We start from the raw sequence: 18254 nt of genomic DNA, 5'->3' as shown, positions 1-18254 counted from the left end.
GCCCCTGCCCCCAAAAAAATCACCCAGTTAAAAGCAAACCCCATCCCCAGCAGGCTTTGAGGAGCAGGAGAGGGTGGGTTATCTTGGGGGCTGCAGCTAAAGATAAAGACACGGGTGGGAAAGGTGATGTTGGGGAGCAGGAGGCTGTGGCACCCCCAGATCAGCCAGGACTGAGCACCACAAGGCTGTGAGAGGGAGGAAGCTCAGGAAACGAGATGGCTAAAGAGCAAAAGTTTGTGATTTCCTCATTTTCCTTAAAAAAGAAAGTTCAACTCATCATAAATTGGGAAGGTTACGAAAGTTGTCTGAGAAGCTCGTGACCGAGATCACCAGGGACTGTGCAGCGTGATGGCCACCGAAGTGGGGTCGGTGACCCTGGTCCCAGCCTCTTTGCTGCTCCTGGTTGAGTGTCTCAGCCCCTCATTCCCCAAAAAATCATCACCAAGAGAATAGGTAGTTTATACTGAAGATGACACAATACTAGCCACAACGCAGAGCACTAAACTCTAGGACAAAGCTTTGCTTCCCCAGGAGCGACCCAGAGGTTTTGTTCCCACAAAGGACGCTGCGCAGTAACATACAACTCAGCTTTAATAAGTAGAATTTAGTTTTAGAGGCAGAAACGCCACTTCTTAAAAAAGCAAGGAGTGTTTTTATTTCACACTCACACAGATCTGTGTCCTTCAAAAATCACAATATGTTTCCCTCGTAGCCTTTACCTGCGCTTTGTTTCCACACACACACGCTCTCACACAACCTCACGTCCAACAGGCAGAGAAAGGCGTCGGTGCAGGCGGAGAGGACACGAGGGCAGCTGGAGAGATCGAGTTCCAGAGAGACTACAAAGGGCAGAAGCAGAACGAAATCCTGCACGAGTACAAAGCAACACCGAGCTACGAGTTCCCTGTTGAAACCCCAGAGACCCCGCAGCCAACAGGGGGGAGAGGAAGGTTCAGAGCCGTGCGTGGAGGAAGAGGAAGGTCTGATTCACAGGGGCACGTCCCCAAGGCTGCTTGAGACCGCAGCAGTTTGGTATCAGTTTGCTGTAGGTGGCCTCAGCTGCCAGCAAACAAAATCTGCGCAGAGAAAGCACGTTGTGAAGGTTTCCATTCCTTTCCCTCCTAAGGGGGGAGCCTTATCTGTGTGTTCCTTACCAGAACTATCCCTTTTTATCAAGCCCGGCTTTGAAACAAGCCAGCGATACGCCGCCACTGAACAAAAGTGGAATAGATTAATTGCACAGAATTAATTCTTTTACCCTGACACAGAGCTAAGCTGCAAAAGTCAACTCGAAATCTTTGAGATCTTCAGACCCCAAAGCATGAAAGTCCAGTTTCCCGACCAAAAACTAGTTCTTGGGAACTGAGGAGGAAGGCAGGCCCTGCAGGACCCCGACTTTGGGAAGGGACCTGTGTGCTGGCACATGAACACCCTCTGCAGTGGGTTTCGTGGCCAGCAGCATGTGGAAGAGCACAAAAGGGACCCAGAGCTTCCAAACATCTCCCACCAAAGTCACTCGCGATCCCCTCTGCTTCCATTTGAAAGCTCCTGGTCCCCTTCTAGAAATCCATCCGCCCACAGAAAGCCTCAGCTGCACCCTCAGGGCTCGCTCTCGGCTTTGGCTGCGCCTCACGTCGAGGAGGAGAGCAGAGGCAGGGGTTCCTGGGCAGCCGTGGAGTTGGTGCTGCAATCCACGTAATGGTACGTTTCCAAAGCGCTCTGCGTCACGTGGCCGATGTACGAGAGCTTCACCGATGTCCTGGGAAGGGGGGAAGAGCAGTTTAGTGGGGACAGGACCCACGACAGCAATCCCTCTATCAAAATTAAAATCCCCAGCAGGTTCTATACTCATCACAACTCCTCTTCCCCCTCAAAAGCTGCAGATCCTCTCAGATTTTTGCTTAAGATGGCTCGCTGCAGCGGGCAGGGATACACAGAGCTGGCGAGCGCAGCCCCTGGAGCACCCCACCCCTCACGTGAAAGCTCAGCGTGGAGCAAGCTGGTGTCTTCCCCTCTCTATCTTACATTTCACCCAACTGTGTCAACCAGCCTGGATTAAAAGCTGACACAGTGAAGCGGGCTGGGGCGCTTGCCAAGCGGGATTTTCTTCGTGTACCCTAGATTTGCTGTGGCAGCAATTCCCCTTTGAGTCAGGAGCCGAGCAGAGAACCACCCACCTCATGAAGATCACGATGTTGTGTACCTTCACCTTGGGAAACGTGCAAAAGAAACTGGAAGACACCAAAAGAGCACAGGGCTAAGCAGGGTTGCAGAGACACACGCGTTTCTCGGTATCTTCTGGTGATATTTTTCCCCTTTGGCTCTAACTCAACCTGAGACACGGTCCAAAAACCACGTCACAACATCCCGACAAAGCAGCCTTTCAAGTCATTTCTAGCAAACAGTTACTTTCCAAGAAGCTAGCAGCAAACAAGTCATTTCCAGAGCAAATTCTAATCAAAGCAGCTTAAACCCACCCTCTTCCCCAGCTATATACAAAGAGTTGTAAATCCTTACTACACATAGGATAAGGATCCACCCAGCTCCGCCTTCACAGTGAAATTCACCTGTAAAAAATAAAAATATATTCACATGCAACTTGAGTGCCCCTTTCAGAGTACTTCCTACCTTCCGTTGCCTTTCAGCATAAAGCACAGACTAATTTAGCCATGAGATTATCTTGCCAAGCAAGGCTTTAAGGTATAGATGGGCCACCATCAAGTTAACTCGCAGGTTTCACACTTGATTTGGTGATGCTTATACTACGAGCGCAATGAAAGATGAATACCAGTTTGTCTCTCCGTGGCTGGATGCTGGAGACGTTGGTGATCTGCTGGGATCCCACCACAGTGTTCATGTACTGCACCCTGCTAGTCAGGCTGGTCACCGTCACCGAGTAGAAGTTGGAGTTCCTGATCCGTAAGGTGGCCTGGATGGAGAGAGGAGGGGGAGAGGTGAGTAGCAGCGACCTTCCTGGCCGCTCCACACGGAATTTATTGCCATCAGGAACACAGACACACAAAAGCTTTACCGTGATGGCAAGAATGATGACGGAGTTCTTCTTGTCGAACCAAACCCGAACCACTTTAATACCGTCGTCCTCTACCAGGACAGAGTGTGGGAACAGGAAGAAAACCACCAGCCCTGATATCAGCAGGCAGAGCAGCACCGACAGCAGGACATAGAGCTTCCTGGAAGAGGCAGGGAAGGGGTCACCTCCTTTGCCCTGACACAGCATCTGCAGCTGCAAGAGACCTTGTGTCCGAAACCCAACCCAGCCAGCAAACACCACGTGTTTGTTCTTCCCCAGAAGAGACACAGAAGTGCTGCTCTAACGCTTTCGATATCTGAAACTGCTCAAAACCGTCACCCTTTAAACAGTTTATTGTTTGGTAATGAGTAACCAACGAATCATTTTTGCCCCCATGGTGTTTTCAGTCCAGTATTTTCGCTGTTGGTAAGGCAGTTTCTGTCTAAAAGCTTCAGCAAAGGGATGAAGGGTGTGAGTAGGATCATTGTTTCCACGGTCATCCCACAGTGGGATTTCAGGGGAAGTATTTAAAGTTACACGTTAAATTGTATTTGTTGGCACACTTGGATGAAAACAAACCACTAGATGAAGGAGAGGCTGCAGAGCGGGTGAAGCATTTAGTTGTAGCAATAAAGGACAGAAGAGCCCTGTTTGCTCTTTGCAAAGATGGAGTTACTCTCTTACTACACACTTACGTTCTCTGCGGACGAAGCCGTTGGTCACTGTAGGGTATCAGAGCCACCAACTCATTTACCTGCTCTGGAAAGCAAAAGGAACACGTTACCAATTCCATATGCACACCAGGTCTTAAATGGTTTTAAACTGAAAGAGGGGAGATTGAGATGAGATATGAGGAAGAAATTCTTCCCTGTGAGGGTGGTGAGACACTGGCCCAGGTTGCCCAGAGAAGCTGTGGCTGCCCCCTCCCTGGCAGTGTTCAAGGCCAGGCTGGATGGGGCTTGGAGCAACCTGGGCTGGTGGAAGGTGTCCCTGCCCGTGGCGGGGGGTTGGAACGAGGTGGGCTTTAAGGTCCCTCCCAACCCAAACCAGTCTGTGATTCTGTGAACGTTGCTCATGTAAATAAACAACGTTTTCTTTCTGTATTTAAGCCCGAGAGGAGCAGTCACCTGTGGGAATGCAGCCAGTGCCTTGGCAAGTGGGACAGGTGATGCTGTCCTGACCCGTGAATTCAACGTACGGAAACTTGGCAATGTCTTCCACACGGTCTTGGCTATCGAGTACGTCATCATTGTTACGCTGAACCTTCTTGCTCTGCCTGGAGGCAGCGTTATTAACGGAGGGGGAAAGCACAGAACCCATCGCTGCTGCTGGAGAAAAGCCACGTAACCTGTGACAGAGGCAGCAAGAGCAGCCCTGGTCATTAAATAGATTTTCAACCTGCTTCTGGCCAACAAGAAAACCCTCCTCTGAACTACAGGGACAAAGGGAACAACCTGCTTCCCCCAGAAACCCACCCCAACACCCCTTAGAGAAACACCCCTACATAGAGCCACCCTCCCAGGGGTCCAACACCCACCACAGAGAGCCCCCCCCCCCAGGGGTGACTCCCCAGCACCCTACCAAAAGAGACACCCTACTTCGAGGCACCTCAAAGAGGCTCATTTCCAGACAGCCCCTCAAAACAGAGACACCCCTCCCGACATCCCCCAAGAAGCCAACAACCTCCACAGAGACAGACCTACACCCCCCAGGACCCCCCCAAAGGAGAGACATACCCCTCCTCCCCAGCCATACCTTCTTAGACAACCCCCACCCCCAAAAAAGAGACACACCAGCCCCCCCCAACACCCCCCCTCCCCAGGACCCCTCCCCAAAACACCTCCCACACAGAGACCCACTGTCCCTCAGCCCCTCCCAGAGAGGAACACTCCCCTCAAACAACCCCACAGGGGCCTGTCCCTCAACACCCTCCTCACAGGGGCCCACCTGCTCCCCCAAACACCCCCCCACCCCCCAGAGACCCACCGCCCCCCAGACCCCCCCCCCAAATAGGAATATCCTCCTCAAACAACCCCACAGGGGCCTGTACCCCAACACCCTCCCCACAGGGGCCCACCTGCCCCTCCAAACACCCCCCCAGAGACCCACCGCCCCCCAGACCCCCCCCAAATAGGAATATCCCCCTCAAACAACCCCACAGGGGCCTGTCCCCTGACACCAACCCCACAGGGGCCCACCTACCCCCCAAACACCCCCCCCCAGAGACCCACCGCCCCCCAGACCCCCCCCAAACCAGGAATACTCCCCTCAAACAACCCCACACGGGCCTGTCCCCTGACACCAACCCCACAGTGGCCCACCTGCCCCCCTCCAAAACAGGCCCCCAGAGACCCACCGCCCCTCAGACCCCCCCCCAAATAGGAATATCTCCCTCAAACAACCCCACAGGGGCCTGTACCCCAACACCAACCCCACAGCGGCCCACCTGCTCCCCCAAACACCCCCCCCCAGAGACCCACCACCCCCCAGACCCCCCCCAAATAGGAACACTCCCCTCAAACAACCCCACAGGGGCCTGTCCCCCACCACCCCCGCGAGGGACACCCCCAAAAGCCCCCCCATAGCCCCCGGCCCAGCGCGACCCCTCAGACCCGCCGCCGCAGCCTCGCTTCCACCCGCGCAGCCGCCGTCGCTATGACAACGCCGCGAGGAGGCGGTGGGCGCGGTGGGCGGAGCCCCGCCCTCGCCCCGCCCCTCCGCATAGCCACGCCCCCCGCTAACGCTCCGCCCAATACACGCCCGGGCGGGGCGTTTCGTCACCGCGGGGGCTGCCCCACCCACGAGGGGGGGGGAATGGGCGGGGCTTTGAGGGCACCGCCTCGCCGTGACGAACTGCCCCGCCCGGGCGTGCCCCTCCCCTCAGTGCGCATGCGCCGAACCGCAGAGAGGCGGTGCCCATGACCCCACCCCTCCGGCGAGGCTGAGGGGCGTGGCCAGCGGTGCGCATGCGCTGGAGCTGCGCGGGGGGGGTGTCCCCGCGGGGGCGGGATAAACTAGGTGGGCGTGTCCCAGCGCGCATGCGCACTGCGCGGTGCGCCGCTCCCTGCCCGCGCATGCGCATGGGCCGGGCCGGGGGGGGGGGCAGAGCGCGCATGCGCGGGGGGGGGCACCAGTAAGGAGGCAGTGGGACCAGTATGGGGCCGCACCAAACAGTATGAGGGTACCCGACCCAGTATGGACCCTTCACACACCAGTATGAGGGCCCCCGTCCCAGTATGGGCCCGTCCCCACCAGTGTGAGGGCACCTGACCCAGTATGGAGCCCCGACGCCCCAGTGTGCAGGGCCCTCGTCCCAGTATGAACCCTTCCACACCAGTATGAGGGTCCCCATCCCAGTACAGAGCCCCTCACCACCATTATCAGGGCCTGCGTCCCAGTATGAGCCTTTCCACACCACTATGAGGGCCCCCATGCCAGTATAGAGCCCTCCCATACCGCTACAAGGGCACCTGTCCCAGTGCGGAACCCACACACACCAGTATCAGGGCACCCCTCCTGGTACAGAGCTTTCCTACACCAGTATGAGGGTCTCTGTCCCGGTATAGAGCTCTCCCATACCACTACAAGGGCACCTGTCCCAGTACAGAACCCACACACACCAGTATGAGGGCACCCCGTCCCAGTATGGAGCCCTCCCACACCACTGTGAGGGCCCTCGTCCCAGTACGGAGGCCTCCCACACCCCATTCCCCCTAATTCCCCCCAATCCCCCCAATTCCTCCCAATTCCCCCCAATTCCCCGCAGTTCCCCCCAATCCCCCCCAGTTCCCCCCAGTTCCTCCCCCAAACCAGCCCTGCGGGATCTCCGCCCTCACGACGGCAGCACCGGACTCTTGATCTTTGCTCCATCTCCTTTATCATCCCCTCCCCAACTCTCCTGATATTTTTATTTCTTTTCTTTTTTCCCCCCAATTTTACAGCTCCGAGGCCCCGCTGCTGCGGCCAGTTCAGCCCAGCATCACCCCTAGCACCCCACACCCCGGCCCTGATGCAACGCAGCATCTTGAGTGTTTCTAAACCTCTACATTTTGGGGGAAAAAAAGTCCAAACCAGCCTTTTCCTCCCACCACCCCCCGCCTCGATGGCTCCAGGACAGCAGCAAGCGAAAACGCTTCATTTGAATTAACATTTATTAAATAAGTCTTCTCCTGTACAAATGCTGGTGGGGTTTTACTTTTTTTTTCCGCTGCAATAAACGTGAGAGCTGAGTGGAAAAATAAATTCCTTCCCCTTCATAATCGCCCAAACCATCAAAATAAAGTTTACGGCAAAAATTAAACATTCCCACCGGCCCCGCGTGCTCCGGAGGCAGACGCCTCCCGCACGCCGGCGTCGTCAGAGCTGCTCTCACGATGGAAACTTTCTGGATCATTTATTCTCTCCTTCCCAGGAGCAAAATGTCAGGGAGAAGGAGGCTCCCCCCCAGCCTCCTGCATTAATTGCCACCCCCTAATTGCCTAATTGTGGGCTGTGCGTCTCCCGTTGCCCCCATGATGGTGGTCGCACGCCCCAGGAAGGTGCTGGGTGCAGGATTTGGCTCATGTGGATGGATGGATGCTGCAAATGGCGCGTTGAGAGGGGATGTGGAGGGGGGAAACCCGCACCGAGCCCCCTGGGGACGGGCTGCTGAGCGAGCTCAACCTTATATTAGACAACAGAGAATCCCCAGAGCTGGGGGGGAAGAAGCCACCCCCCAAAATCATCGGTGCAAAACCCCGCAGCAGCCCCCCCGCCCCCAGCCCCTCTTGCCATGTTGTGTCCTGAGCTAAATCCCTTTTCTCCCTGTTTTAAACCCAAAAGTGTGAGGTTTCTCCCCCAAAGCCAGCAGGGATGGGGGGGCCAAGCTGTACCCCGGGGGATGGAGCAAGCGCCCAAGTCGCCCAAGTCACCCCCGGGAGAGGCGGCTCCGGGCCCAGAGGATCAGGGGGGGGACAGGGGAGCGGGACGGGGCATCGTACGAGAATTAAATCCTCCTGCACCTCTGGCTCCTGCGCAGGAGGGATTTCACAGCCCATGCGCACGGCTCCACTCCAGAGGATGCGCAAGTCATACAATCACAGACTGGTTTGGGTTGGAAGGGACCTTAAAGCCCATCTCGTTCCAACCCCCTGCCACGGGCAGGGACACCTTCCACCAGACCAGGTTGCTCCAAGCCCCATCCAACCTGCCCTTGAACACTGCCAGGGAGGGGGCAGCCACAGCTTCTCTGGGCAACCTGGGCCAGGCTCTCACCACCCTCACAGCAAACAATTTCTTCCCAATATCTCATCTCAATCTCCCCTCTTGCAGTTTAAAACTGTTCCCCCTCGTCTTATCACTCCATGCCCTTGTCAAAAGTCACTCTCCAGCTTTCTTGTAGCCCCTTCAGGCACTGGAAGGTGCTAGAAGGTCCAGGCTGAACAGCCCCAACTCTCTCAGCCTGTCTCCACAGCAGAGGTGCTCCAGCCCTCTGAGCATCTCCGTGGCCTCCTCTGGACTCGCTCCAACAGCTCCGTGTCCTTCTGCTGTTGGGGGCCCCAGAGCTGGACGCAGCACTGCAGGGGGGGTCTCCCGAGAGCGGAGCAGAGGGGCAGAATCCCCTCCCTCGCCCTGCTGGCCACGCTGCTGGGGATGCAGCCCAGGACACAGTTGGCTTTCTGGGCTGCGAGCGCACGTTGCCAGCTCGTGTTGAGCTTCTCGTCACCCATCACCCCCAAGTCCTTCTCCTCAGGGCTGCCCTCAATCCATTCTCCACCCAGCCTGTGTTTGTGCTTGGGATCGCCCTGACCCACGTGCAGGACCTTGCACTTGGCCTTATTGAGCTTCATGCAGTTCGCACAGGCCCAGCTCTCCAGCCTGTCCACGTCCCTCTGGATGTCACCCCTTCCCTCCAGCGTGTCACCGCACCACACAGCTCGGTGTCGTCCCCAAACTTGCTGTGGACACACTCAATCCCACCATCCATGTCACCAACAAAGATGTTCAACAGCACTGGTCCCAGTACAGACCCCTGAGGGACGCCGCCCCTCACTGGTCCCCACTTGGACATCGAGCCGTTGACCTCAACCCTTTGAGCACTGGGGACGCGATGGGGAGCAGAGCGGCGCCAGGATTTGGCCCCGATTCCCTCGTGCGAGGTGGATCGAGGGGAGGAAAAAGCAGCAGGAGAGCTGCTGGAAAACAGCTATAACCACCACAGGTCATGTTAGAGGCAGCAAATTAAACCTCTTATCAGCTGCGAGCCTTCCCCATAGCTTGGGGCATAAACCCTGCTGCGGGAAAAGGTGGGTTTGGCAGGAGAGGGATTTTTTTATGGGGTTGAGGAGCACGTCGCACGGGTCCAGGCAAGGCCAGGTCAGCGGGGCACCCGCTGCGCCAAGGTTTGGGGTCTATTTTGACATCTAAACACCCGCAATGGTCAAAATCAACGGCTTTGGGATGGATACGTGCAGCAAAGTCACCCCGGGCCCATCCGCAGCCCGCTCCCCACCCTCCCGAAAAAGTTCTGCGCCGCTAAACTGGCTCTGATGAACTCCCCGGTTTCTTCCCAGACGTTGTTTTCTCTCCTTGGCCTCATTAAATCCATTTGAAAACGGTTAGCGAAACGCTTTCCCCCACGCAGATGAGAGCTGTTGAACTCGGTGATCGCAGCTGCGGGGCGGTGATTGCCGTCTGCCTCGCTCGGGGGCTCATTTTCTCCGGGGATTTTGGGTTTAGGGGGCACTTAATAAACCCTGGGAGCATCACGCGGGGGCTTTCTTGAAGTATTTCTTGCTGGTTTATTCAACGTCGCTGATGGCCGCAGCCCGGATGGGTTTTTTCAGGATGGAAAGGGGAAAAAATTGCCAAACACGCCGAGTTTTTCAGCCTGGGGGTGTAATGTGAGTACGGGATGGAGCAGCTTCACGTTGGGGCTGCGACACTGGCCGAACCGCCTCAGCCCAAACCCCCGTGCTCCGGGTCTGACTCATGTCACCGACAACGGGATTTTGGGTGGTCAAGGTCAGGACTTGTGACCTGAGCTGGTTGCGTTGTCCCAAACACCACCAGGTCCCACAGGAGCAACAGAACCCAAGTGTCCTGCGGGTCCTCAGTCCCCAGACCCGCGAGGGCTTTGCCTGGGCTTGGTTTGTGAAGCCGTGGGCAACGAGGGTGGCTGCGGGGCCGACCGGAGCAACCCGAAGTCTGCAAACAGCCACGACTCTGCCGGGAACCTGCCCACCCTTGGTCACACATGGCTTCGGCACTTGGAAGCTGTGCCGAGACCCTCGCTGATGCTGCCTCTAGTCTGGAGGCAGAGGATGAACCAACATCTCTTGCCCTTAACGTGATCTAAGCGTCACAAAAAATGAGAACGCTCTCAAGGCTGTAATCAGGTTTTGCAGTGCATGGTGGCAGGTCTCTCGAGTGTCCTCCTAAAAATCATAGAATCACAGCCTGGTTTGGGTTGGAAGGGACCTTAAAGCCCATCCAGTCCCAACCCCTTCCACCAGACACCTTCCACCAGCCCAGGTTGCTCCAAGCCCCATCCAACCTGCCCTTGAACACTGCCAGGGAGGGGGCAGCCACAGCTTCTCTGGGCAGCCTGGGCCAGGGTCTCACCACCCTCACAGCAAACAATTTCTTCCCAATATCTCATCTCAATCTCCCCTCTTTCACTTTAAAACCGTTCCCCTCATCCCATCACTCCATGCCCTTGGCAAAAGCCCCTCTCCAGCTTTCCTGTAGCCCCTTCAGGTGCTGGAAGGTGCTAGGAGGTCTCCCCAGAGCCTTCTCTTCTCCAGGCTGAACAGCCCCAGCTCTCTCAGTCTGTCTCCAGAGCAGAGGGGCTCCAGCCCTCTGAGCATCTTCGTGGCCTCCTCTGGACTCACTCCAACAGCTCCGTGTCCTTCTGATGTTGGGGGCCCCAGAGGACGCAGCACTGCAGGGGGGGCCTCGCGAGAGCAGAGCAGAGGGGCAGAATCCCCTCCCTCGCCCTGCTGGCCACGCTGCTGGGGATGCAGCCCAGGATGCCGTTGGCTTCCACCTTCGCTCTGGTGTCTCCTGGAAGTCCAGGGGTTGCAGAGCTCCGTCCCCAGGGCTGGAGGCAGTTCAGAGGCCACTTCCCTTCCGCATTTTTACGTAACAAGCTGCCACGCACTTGGGAACGCTCCCGCATTCACCACCTGGCAAACACCCTCCGTCTGGCTTACACAGCCGTGGGATTTGCTGGGCTCTTCTGGTTTTAAACTGAAAGAGGGGAGATTGAGATGAGATATTGGGAAGAAATTGTTTGCTGTGAGGGTGGTGAGAGCCTGGCCCAGGCTGCCCAGAGAAGCTGTGGCTGCCCCCTCCCTGGCAGTGTTCAAGGCCAGGTTGGATGGGGCTTGGAGCAACCTGGTCTGGTGGAAGGTGTCCCTGCCCGTGGCGGGGGGTTGGAACAAGATGGGCTTTAAGGTCCCTTCCCACCCAAACCGGTCTGTGATTCGATGTGAAACATGGTGGGGACACCCCAAAGGTGCTGGGACCCGATGCCACAGGGAGACAGTTTGCTGGGGAGAGCTGGGGGGGGGCACTATTGTACTGGTGGTGTTTGCCCCATCCCAGTAAGCGACTCACCACACACCAGTAGGAAATGGATAAGTCTCCTCAGCCCACTGGGCTTTCTGCAGGGGCTGTGCCCCCCAAAAGCCCCCGGCAGGGGCACCCCGACCCCCCTCAGCCCCTGGCAGAGCACGGGGCTCCCCACAGCCGCAGGAGGGGGGCGGCAGCAGGCAGGGGCCGGGCTGGGCAGGGGGGGTCGCTGCGGTTGGGGTCGGGCAGCACCGGGGGGGGCCCCCCCCGCAGGGGCGCGCAGCCACGTGCGCTCTCCCGCCAGCCCCTCCCAGCCACGCCCCCTAGTGGGCGGGGACTCGAGCAGCGCAGACCTTATATGGTGTTGGTGGGCGGAGCCAGCGCGGGCCCGCCCCCGCGCGGGGGGGGCGGTGCCGCGGAGGTGCTGCGCTGGCATTGGCGGGGGAGGGGGCGTGGCCTAGAGGAGGGGGCGTGGCTTAAGCGAGGGGCGGGGCGTGGGGTCGGCCGGTTCCCGTTAAAGGCGGCTCCGGGACGGTGGGGGGGAGGGAGGGGGTGGCAGCGCCGGGAGTGCAGGTACCGGGGCTGGGTTGGGGGCACCTGGGGGGGCTCTGCTCAGTGCCCGCCGTGGGCCGGGTCTTGGGGGTGCCTGTGGCTCCGGTAGTTACTGGGGCACGGGTGGCACCGACTGGGGGGGGGCAGCTGTTGCCGTGGGGCAGCCCCCTGGTGCCCCCCATGGACCGGGGGGTATGGGGGGGTGAGGGGGGAACACCGGTGCCACCCATGGCCAGAGGGGCACGGGCGTGGGGTCACCCATGGGTGCCCTCTGCCTTCTCCCTGCCGGCTGGAGGGTCGTCGGGGGGGTGCACCGACTTGTGTGTGTCCCCCCCCCGCTGTGGGGGTCCTGTGGGGGTTTTGGGGCTCCCCCCGGTGCCCCGTGTGCTCCCCAGTTTGGGGTCCCACATGGGCATGGGGCTCCCTGTGTTCCCAATCCTATGTATGTTTGCCCCCCCCACCCAGGTTGGGGGTCCATGTGGGCCCCCTTGACACCCTGTGTCTCCCCTCAACTGGGGGCTCTCAGGGCTGTTAAGGGTTTGCCCTGCCAAAACTGGGGTCCCCTTAGGGTTGGGGGGGGGTCCCTGTCCCTATCAGCCTCTCTGTGAGTTGTGGGGGTGGCTCCTGGTTTTGGGGGTGTCAGGGTCCCCCCAGTGCTGCCCAGTCTCAGCTCTGACCACCCCTTGCTGGGTCCAGAAATGAGGGTTCAGCTGGGAGCTGGGGGGCTGCATATGACTGTTTTGGGGCTGAATGTGACTGTTTTGGGGGTTGCTTTCCTTCCCCCCTAAATTCTGCCTGACTTAACCCTTTCTGGGCTGGTTGGCGATTCCCCCCGGGGTCAGCATGAGGATGGGGAGAAGCTGAACCCAGTCGTGTCCCCTTTGTTGGTGTGAACCCCCCCCTTTCCACAGCCCTGAGCCCCTTCCTGAGCTTCACCCTCCATCTCCCATCATGGGAAGTCACCCCTGTCCCCTCTCCCCATGTCCCATCCCTGTGTGTCCCCCTCTGGGGCTCCCCAAACCCTTTCGGGGGGGCTGTGAAGCTGAATTACCTGGGTGCTGTTGGGATGTTTTAGGGTTTCCAGCCTGTTTCTTATCTCTGACTCAGACAAGTGCCTGATTAATGGTCAGCTTCAAAATGCATCTTAAACTTAATCCCCCAATTAAGTATCTTTTTTGTAAGGGAGGGGGGGAAAAAAGATATCAAATGCCAGGCTGAAACGCCAGCAGGGCCCTAATTGCGCTCGTTTGTAATTCCCCAGTGACTTCCCCAGCGATCCCCTTGGCCGTGTCGCGTGTGACAACCAGGATCTTTCCAGCTGCCGCTTCCCAGCACCAAGAAAACGAAGGTACCGGGGAAAAAAAAGGAGGAGGGGGGTTTCTTTTTCCCTACACCAAGCAGGGCACCCCTGGGCCAGGACCCAGCACCCAAAGTGCGCTGGGGGGGTTATGGGTGGCGTAGGGCAGGTAGAGGGGTTTGTTCTCCGGGCTGAGCTGCTCCTTCCTCTATTTATTTTTTTTTTTTGGAGCTTTCAGCATTACAATTTTCTTCAGAAAGTGGTTTTTCGGGGGAAGGCAGCGCTGGCTTTGCGGCGCGCTCTCCTCCCACACGAGCTGGGCAGTGACTCATCTTCCTCCCAGGACTGGGTTGAAGCAGCACCGGCGATCTCGGGGTGACGCGTGTGTCCCCTTGAAAGGAGACGAACATCTGCTGGGTGTCTGGGAGCCCGGCGGTGCTTCCTCCGTGTCGGCCGGAGAGCGAGCAGGGCTCTGAGTTGCCTCCGTGACGGTAGGGAGGAATATTTAACTTGTCTGCTTTAGGGGAAGGAAGTTAAGGCTGTAATTACTCATTTGAATAAAACCTCGTCTGCAAAGCAGCCGGTTAAAACCGAGTCAAATCAGATCGGGTCGGTGGCCGTCGGCTACGCCGGTGGTTTTTGGGGTGGGTGTTGTGAAAATGTGCTTAATTAGGGGCTGAGGGGGGGGAAAAGTGTCAGGCTGAGGTTGGGTGGCTCTGGGAGCCACGTGTTGGGGGTGCGTGGCTGCACGGCCGTCCCTCCGGCATCACTACCCTGAGGAAGGGGAGTGAGGAGGAGTGGGGGGGGTGAGGAAGAGAGGGGGGTGAGGAAGGGGAATGAGGAAGAGGGGGTGAGGAAGGGGGGGAGAGGAGAGGGGGGTGAGGAAGAGGAGGGTAAGGAAGGGGGGGGAGTGAGGAAGGGGGGGAGTGAGGAAGAGGAGGGTGAGGAAGAGGAGGGTGAGGAAGAGTGGGGGGAGTGAGGAAGAGTGGGGGGAGTGAGGAAGAGTGGGGGGAGTGAGGAAGAGTGGGGGGAGTGAGGAAGAGAGGGGGGTGAGGAAGGGGAATGAGGAAGGGGGGGAGTGAGGAAGGGGGGGAGTGAGGAAGGGGGGGAGTGAGGAAGGGGGGGAGTGAGGAAGGGGGGGAGTGAGGAAGGGGGGGAGTGAGGAAGGGGGGGAGTGAGGAAGGGGGAGTGAGGAAGGGGGAGTGAGGAAGAGGGAGTGAGGAAGAGGAGGGTGAGGAAGGAGAGTGAGGAAGAGGGGGGTGAGGAAGGCTGCTCAGGTGCAGGAGGCGTTGGCAGATGTCTGCCCCAGATCACGCTTGTCTGTAACCAGATTTCACAACGGGATTTTGAATAACTAAGGCGTGAGGCACAAAAAGAGGGTTGGTTTTTTTTTTTTATCAGCTGAGAACTTGCTGCGGGTCAGTTCGTTTTTTCCCTGGGTGTTTGTTTCCTGAATCCCAACGTACTTAAGACAGAATAAGTGGACGATCTGGGCTCTGTCTCCCTTTAATTGCTAACTGGGGAGGAGCGGCTGGATCGCTTGCTCGCTCCGTGGGTGCTCAGGAATAATTTTTAACCTGCTGTCGCTGAGCCAAAGCGAAGTCGGTCCGGCCTGAACCCCCCCTGTGAAGGTGAAATGCTGAAACATCGAGAGGAATAATCAGAAAGGTGGTTTTAAGTGGGTCCGTGTGAGGCCGCACCTTGAATGCTGTGTCCAGTTCTGGGCCCTGCAATTCAAGAGAGATGTTGAGGGGTTGGAGCGAGTGCAGAGGAGGGCGACCAAGGTGGGGAAGGGTCTGGAGGGTCTGACCTGCGAGGAACGGCTGAGGGAGCTGGGGGTGTTTAGCCTGGAGAAGAGGAGGCTCCGAGGGGACCTTAGTGCAGTCTACAGCTACCTGAAGGGAGGGTGGAGCGGGGTGGGAGTTGGCCTCTTCTCCCAGGCAACCAGCGACAGGACAAGAGGACACAGCCTCAAGCTTGGCCAGGGGAGGGTCAGGTTGGACATTAGGAAGCATTTCTTCTCAGCAAGGGTCATTAGCCACTGGAAGGGGCTGCCCAGGGAGGTGGTGGAGTCACCATCTGTGGAGGGGTTTAAGACAAGACTGGCCATGGCACTTAGTGCCCTGGTCTAGTTGCCATGGTGGTGTCAGGGCCATGGTTGGACTCGATGAGCCCAGAGGGCTCTTCCAACCTCATTGATTCTGTGATTCCTCTCCACCTTGGTGTCCCAGTGTGAGGACAGACACAACCCACCGCTGGTTATTAATGCTTCTGCCGCGTAGGAGTCCCGTCCTGGGGCTGAACTGGTCTGAGTGTGTCAGTTCTGGGTGTTATTTGCAGCGTCTTGTTGGAGCGAGTCCAGAGGAGGCCACGGAGATGCTCAGAGGGCTGGAGCCCCTCTGCTCTGGAGACAGGCTGAGAGAGCTGGGGCTGTTCAGCCTGGAGAAGAGAAGGCTCCGGGGAGACCTTCTAGCACCTTCCAGCGCCTGAAGGGGCTACAGGAAAGCTGGAGAGGGGCTTTTGAGAAGGGCATGGAGTGATAGGACGAGGGGGAACAATTTTAAACTGCAAGAGGGGAGATTGAGATGAGATATTGGGAAGAAATTGTTTGCTGTGAGGGTGGTGAGACCCTGGCCCAGGTTTCCCAGAGAAGCTGTGGCTGCCCCCTCCCTGGCAGTGTTCAAGGCCAGGTTGGATGGGGCTTGGAGCAACCTGGTCTGGTGGAAGGTGTCCCTGCCCGTGGCAGGGGGTTGGAACTGGATGGGCTTTAAGGTCCCTTCCAACCCAAACCATTCGATGATCTAAGTATCAATATCACGTTGGTGGGGACGTGTCTCGGTGCTGGGCAGGGTTTCCCCCATCCCGCAGGACTGATCTCTCCCAGAGCTGGATGCAGCAGCCCTGGGTGGGGATCTGTCTCCATCACGGTTCCAGAGGTGTCAGGGACCTGTGATCCGGACAGCGTCTGCCCCAGCTCCTGCAGAAGCGGCTCTGCTTGCCCCCGACTCCGAACCGTAGCTACGAGGGGGTGGTTCCCCCTTTGGGTCCCCTCCTGGTGACATCTCTTGGGTAAGAGGTGGCAGTGGAGCGATTCGGCGCTTGCACAACCGGTGTGTAAACGGCTCGTGGTCGCCGTGCATCACCGAGGCAGAAAGATTGGGGTGGGGAAAAAAACACCCCTGCGATTTCGAGCGGTGGGGATTAATTGACAACAGTTTTGCAAAGGTGGGGATTAAAATATAACCCCAAAATGAGAGAAATGCAAACGAAACCACTTCTTAAAATGAATATATTGACCTACAATTCCCTGCTGAGGGTTAACGCAGCGATGGTGGGAAGCGTCCCTCTGATTTGGGCTTGTAGGTCCCTTCCAGTTGAATTATTCTCTTTTAAAAATGAAAAGTACCTTTTTTTTGTTGAACAAGACCTGCGTGCTGGTGTTCTGCTGACAGCCCACACCAGCAGCTTGTGCCCCTGGGGTTGGGAGAGGGAAGGGACGGTTAAACCAGGGCGTGAGGAGCATAAACGACAAGGGGAGCAAAAGTCCAGGGAGATAAGGAAGGTCGGAGCCTCTGGGAGGCTTTAAAATGGAGCTTCTGAGCTGTGACCTGAAGAAGCAGATGTGGTGGCCGGGGACTGGGTCTCCTGTGGTGGTCCAGAGACCTCGGGGTGACTTCAGCTGCAGGAGCGACGCGGCAGGGCAGTCACCGGTGCCGCTCTCGCCTCCTTCCACCTTCATTTCGTTTGCTGAATCAGCTGCAACTCGAGTACAATTCCCTTATCTGTGGTGTTTAACGGCAGTATCGGTGTAAACCTCGTGTGTGGAAGGGACTTTTGGCTACTAATAAATGGAAACGGGGTGTAAAAGTGATGAAAAACAATACCTGGAACCTTTATCTCTCTATCTCAAAGCAGTTTCCTCATTGCCAGGAATCCATGCTGTCTGCCCAAGGCGTCGGGACCTGCTGACGTGACTTCTGAGCTGTGATTTTTTTCCTGGGCAGTGGGACACTGGTAAGTGACTCTCCTGGCTGAAACAAAAGTCCTGTGCGTGTTCACGGTTCCCAGAGGTTTTTGGTGGAAGCACTGGTGTGCTGGGTGACGTGGGTTGGGTTGAAAAGGGCGTTCTTAAGGCACAATGCCTTTCTGCTCTCTCTCTTGAGAAGTTTGTGCCTTTTCCTAAGGGTTCCATAGAATCACAGACTGGTTTGGGTTGGAAGGGACCTTAAAGCCCATCTCGTCCCAACCCCCTGCCACAGGCAGAGACACCTTCCACTAGACCAGGTTGCTCCAAGCCCCATCCAACCTGGCCTTGAACACTGCCAGGGAGGGGGCAGCCACAGCTTCTCTGGGCAACCTGGGACAGGGTCTCACCACCCTCACAGCGAAGAATTTCTTCCCAATACCTCATCTCAATCTCCCCTCTTGCAGTTTAAAACCATTCCGCCTCGTCCCATCACTCCATGCCCTTGTCAAAAGCCCCTCTCCAGCTTTCCTGTAGCCCCTTCAGGTGCTGGAAGGTGCTAGAAGGTCTCCCTGGAGCCTTCTCTCCTCCAGGCTGAACAGCCCCAGCTCTCCCAGCCTGTCTCCAGAGCAGAGGGGCTCCAGCCCTCTGAGCATCTCCGTGGCCTCCTCTGGACTCGCTCCAAGAGCTCCGTGTCCTTCTGATGTTGGGGGCCCCAGAGCTGGACGCAGCACTGCAGGGGGGGTCTCAGGAGAGCGGAGCAGAGAGGCAGAATCCCCTCCCTCGCCCTGCTGGCCACGCTGCTGGGGATGCAGCCCAGGATGCCGTTGGCTTTCTGGGCTGTGAGCGCACATTGC

At 57.6% G+C, this 18254-nt stretch overlaps 3 protein-coding genes across 3 annotated transcripts in view; 1 reads left to right on the top strand and 2 right to left on the bottom strand.

Annotated features, from left to right (window-relative positions):
* The window catches only part of SP7 (Sp7 transcription factor), a 166544-nt gene that overhangs the window by 80680 nt on the left and 67610 nt on the right, over positions 1-18254 (bottom strand). The gene's annotated exons all lie outside the window — the stretch shown is intronic.
* On the bottom strand, positions 630-5715 carry TMEM106C (transmembrane protein 106C). Its single transcript, XM_068410332.1, has 8 exons — positions 5644-5715; positions 4159-4379; positions 3727-3790; positions 3032-3191; positions 2789-2929; positions 2518-2567; positions 2178-2231; positions 630-1759 (listed from the first exon to the last, which is right to left on the bottom strand). The coding sequence occupies exons 2-8, from the start codon at positions 4349-4351 to the stop codon at positions 1630-1632; spliced, it is 792 nt and encodes a 263-aa protein (XP_068266433.1). The 5' UTR covers positions 4352-4379; positions 5644-5715; the 3' UTR covers positions 630-1629.
* Positions 17365-18254, top strand: part of VDR (vitamin D receptor) — a 46920-nt gene continuing 46030 nt past the window's right edge. The window contains exon 1 of the mRNA XM_068410329.1: positions 17365-17447. The gene's annotated coding sequence lies outside the window, so the exon portion shown is untranslated. The remainder of the gene's footprint in view (positions 17448-18254) is intronic.

This window comes from Nyctibius grandis, chromosome 11, assembly GCF_013368605.1.
Source record: "Nyctibius grandis isolate bNycGra1 chromosome 11, bNycGra1.pri, whole genome shotgun sequence".
Lineage (NCBI taxonomy): Eukaryota > Metazoa > Chordata > Aves > Nyctibiiformes > Nyctibiidae > Nyctibius > Nyctibius grandis.
The sequence above is the reverse complement of the archived record's forward strand: the minus strand, read 5'-3'. Positions and strand labels throughout refer to the sequence as shown.

Coding starts and splice junctions, on each gene's coding strand:
- TMEM106C (XM_068410332.1), bottom strand. CDS start 4,351: ATGGGTTCTGTGCTTTCCCCCTCCGTTAATAACGCTGCCTCCAGGCAG. Junction 3,192..3,726: donor CGGCTTCGTCCGCAGAGAAC/GTAAGTGTGTAG, acceptor TGCCTCTTCCAG/GAAGCTCTATGTCCTGCTGT. Junction 1,760..2,177: donor AACATCGTGATCTTCATGAG/GTGGGTGGTTCT, acceptor CCCCCTTCCCAG/GACATCGGTGAAGCTCTCGT.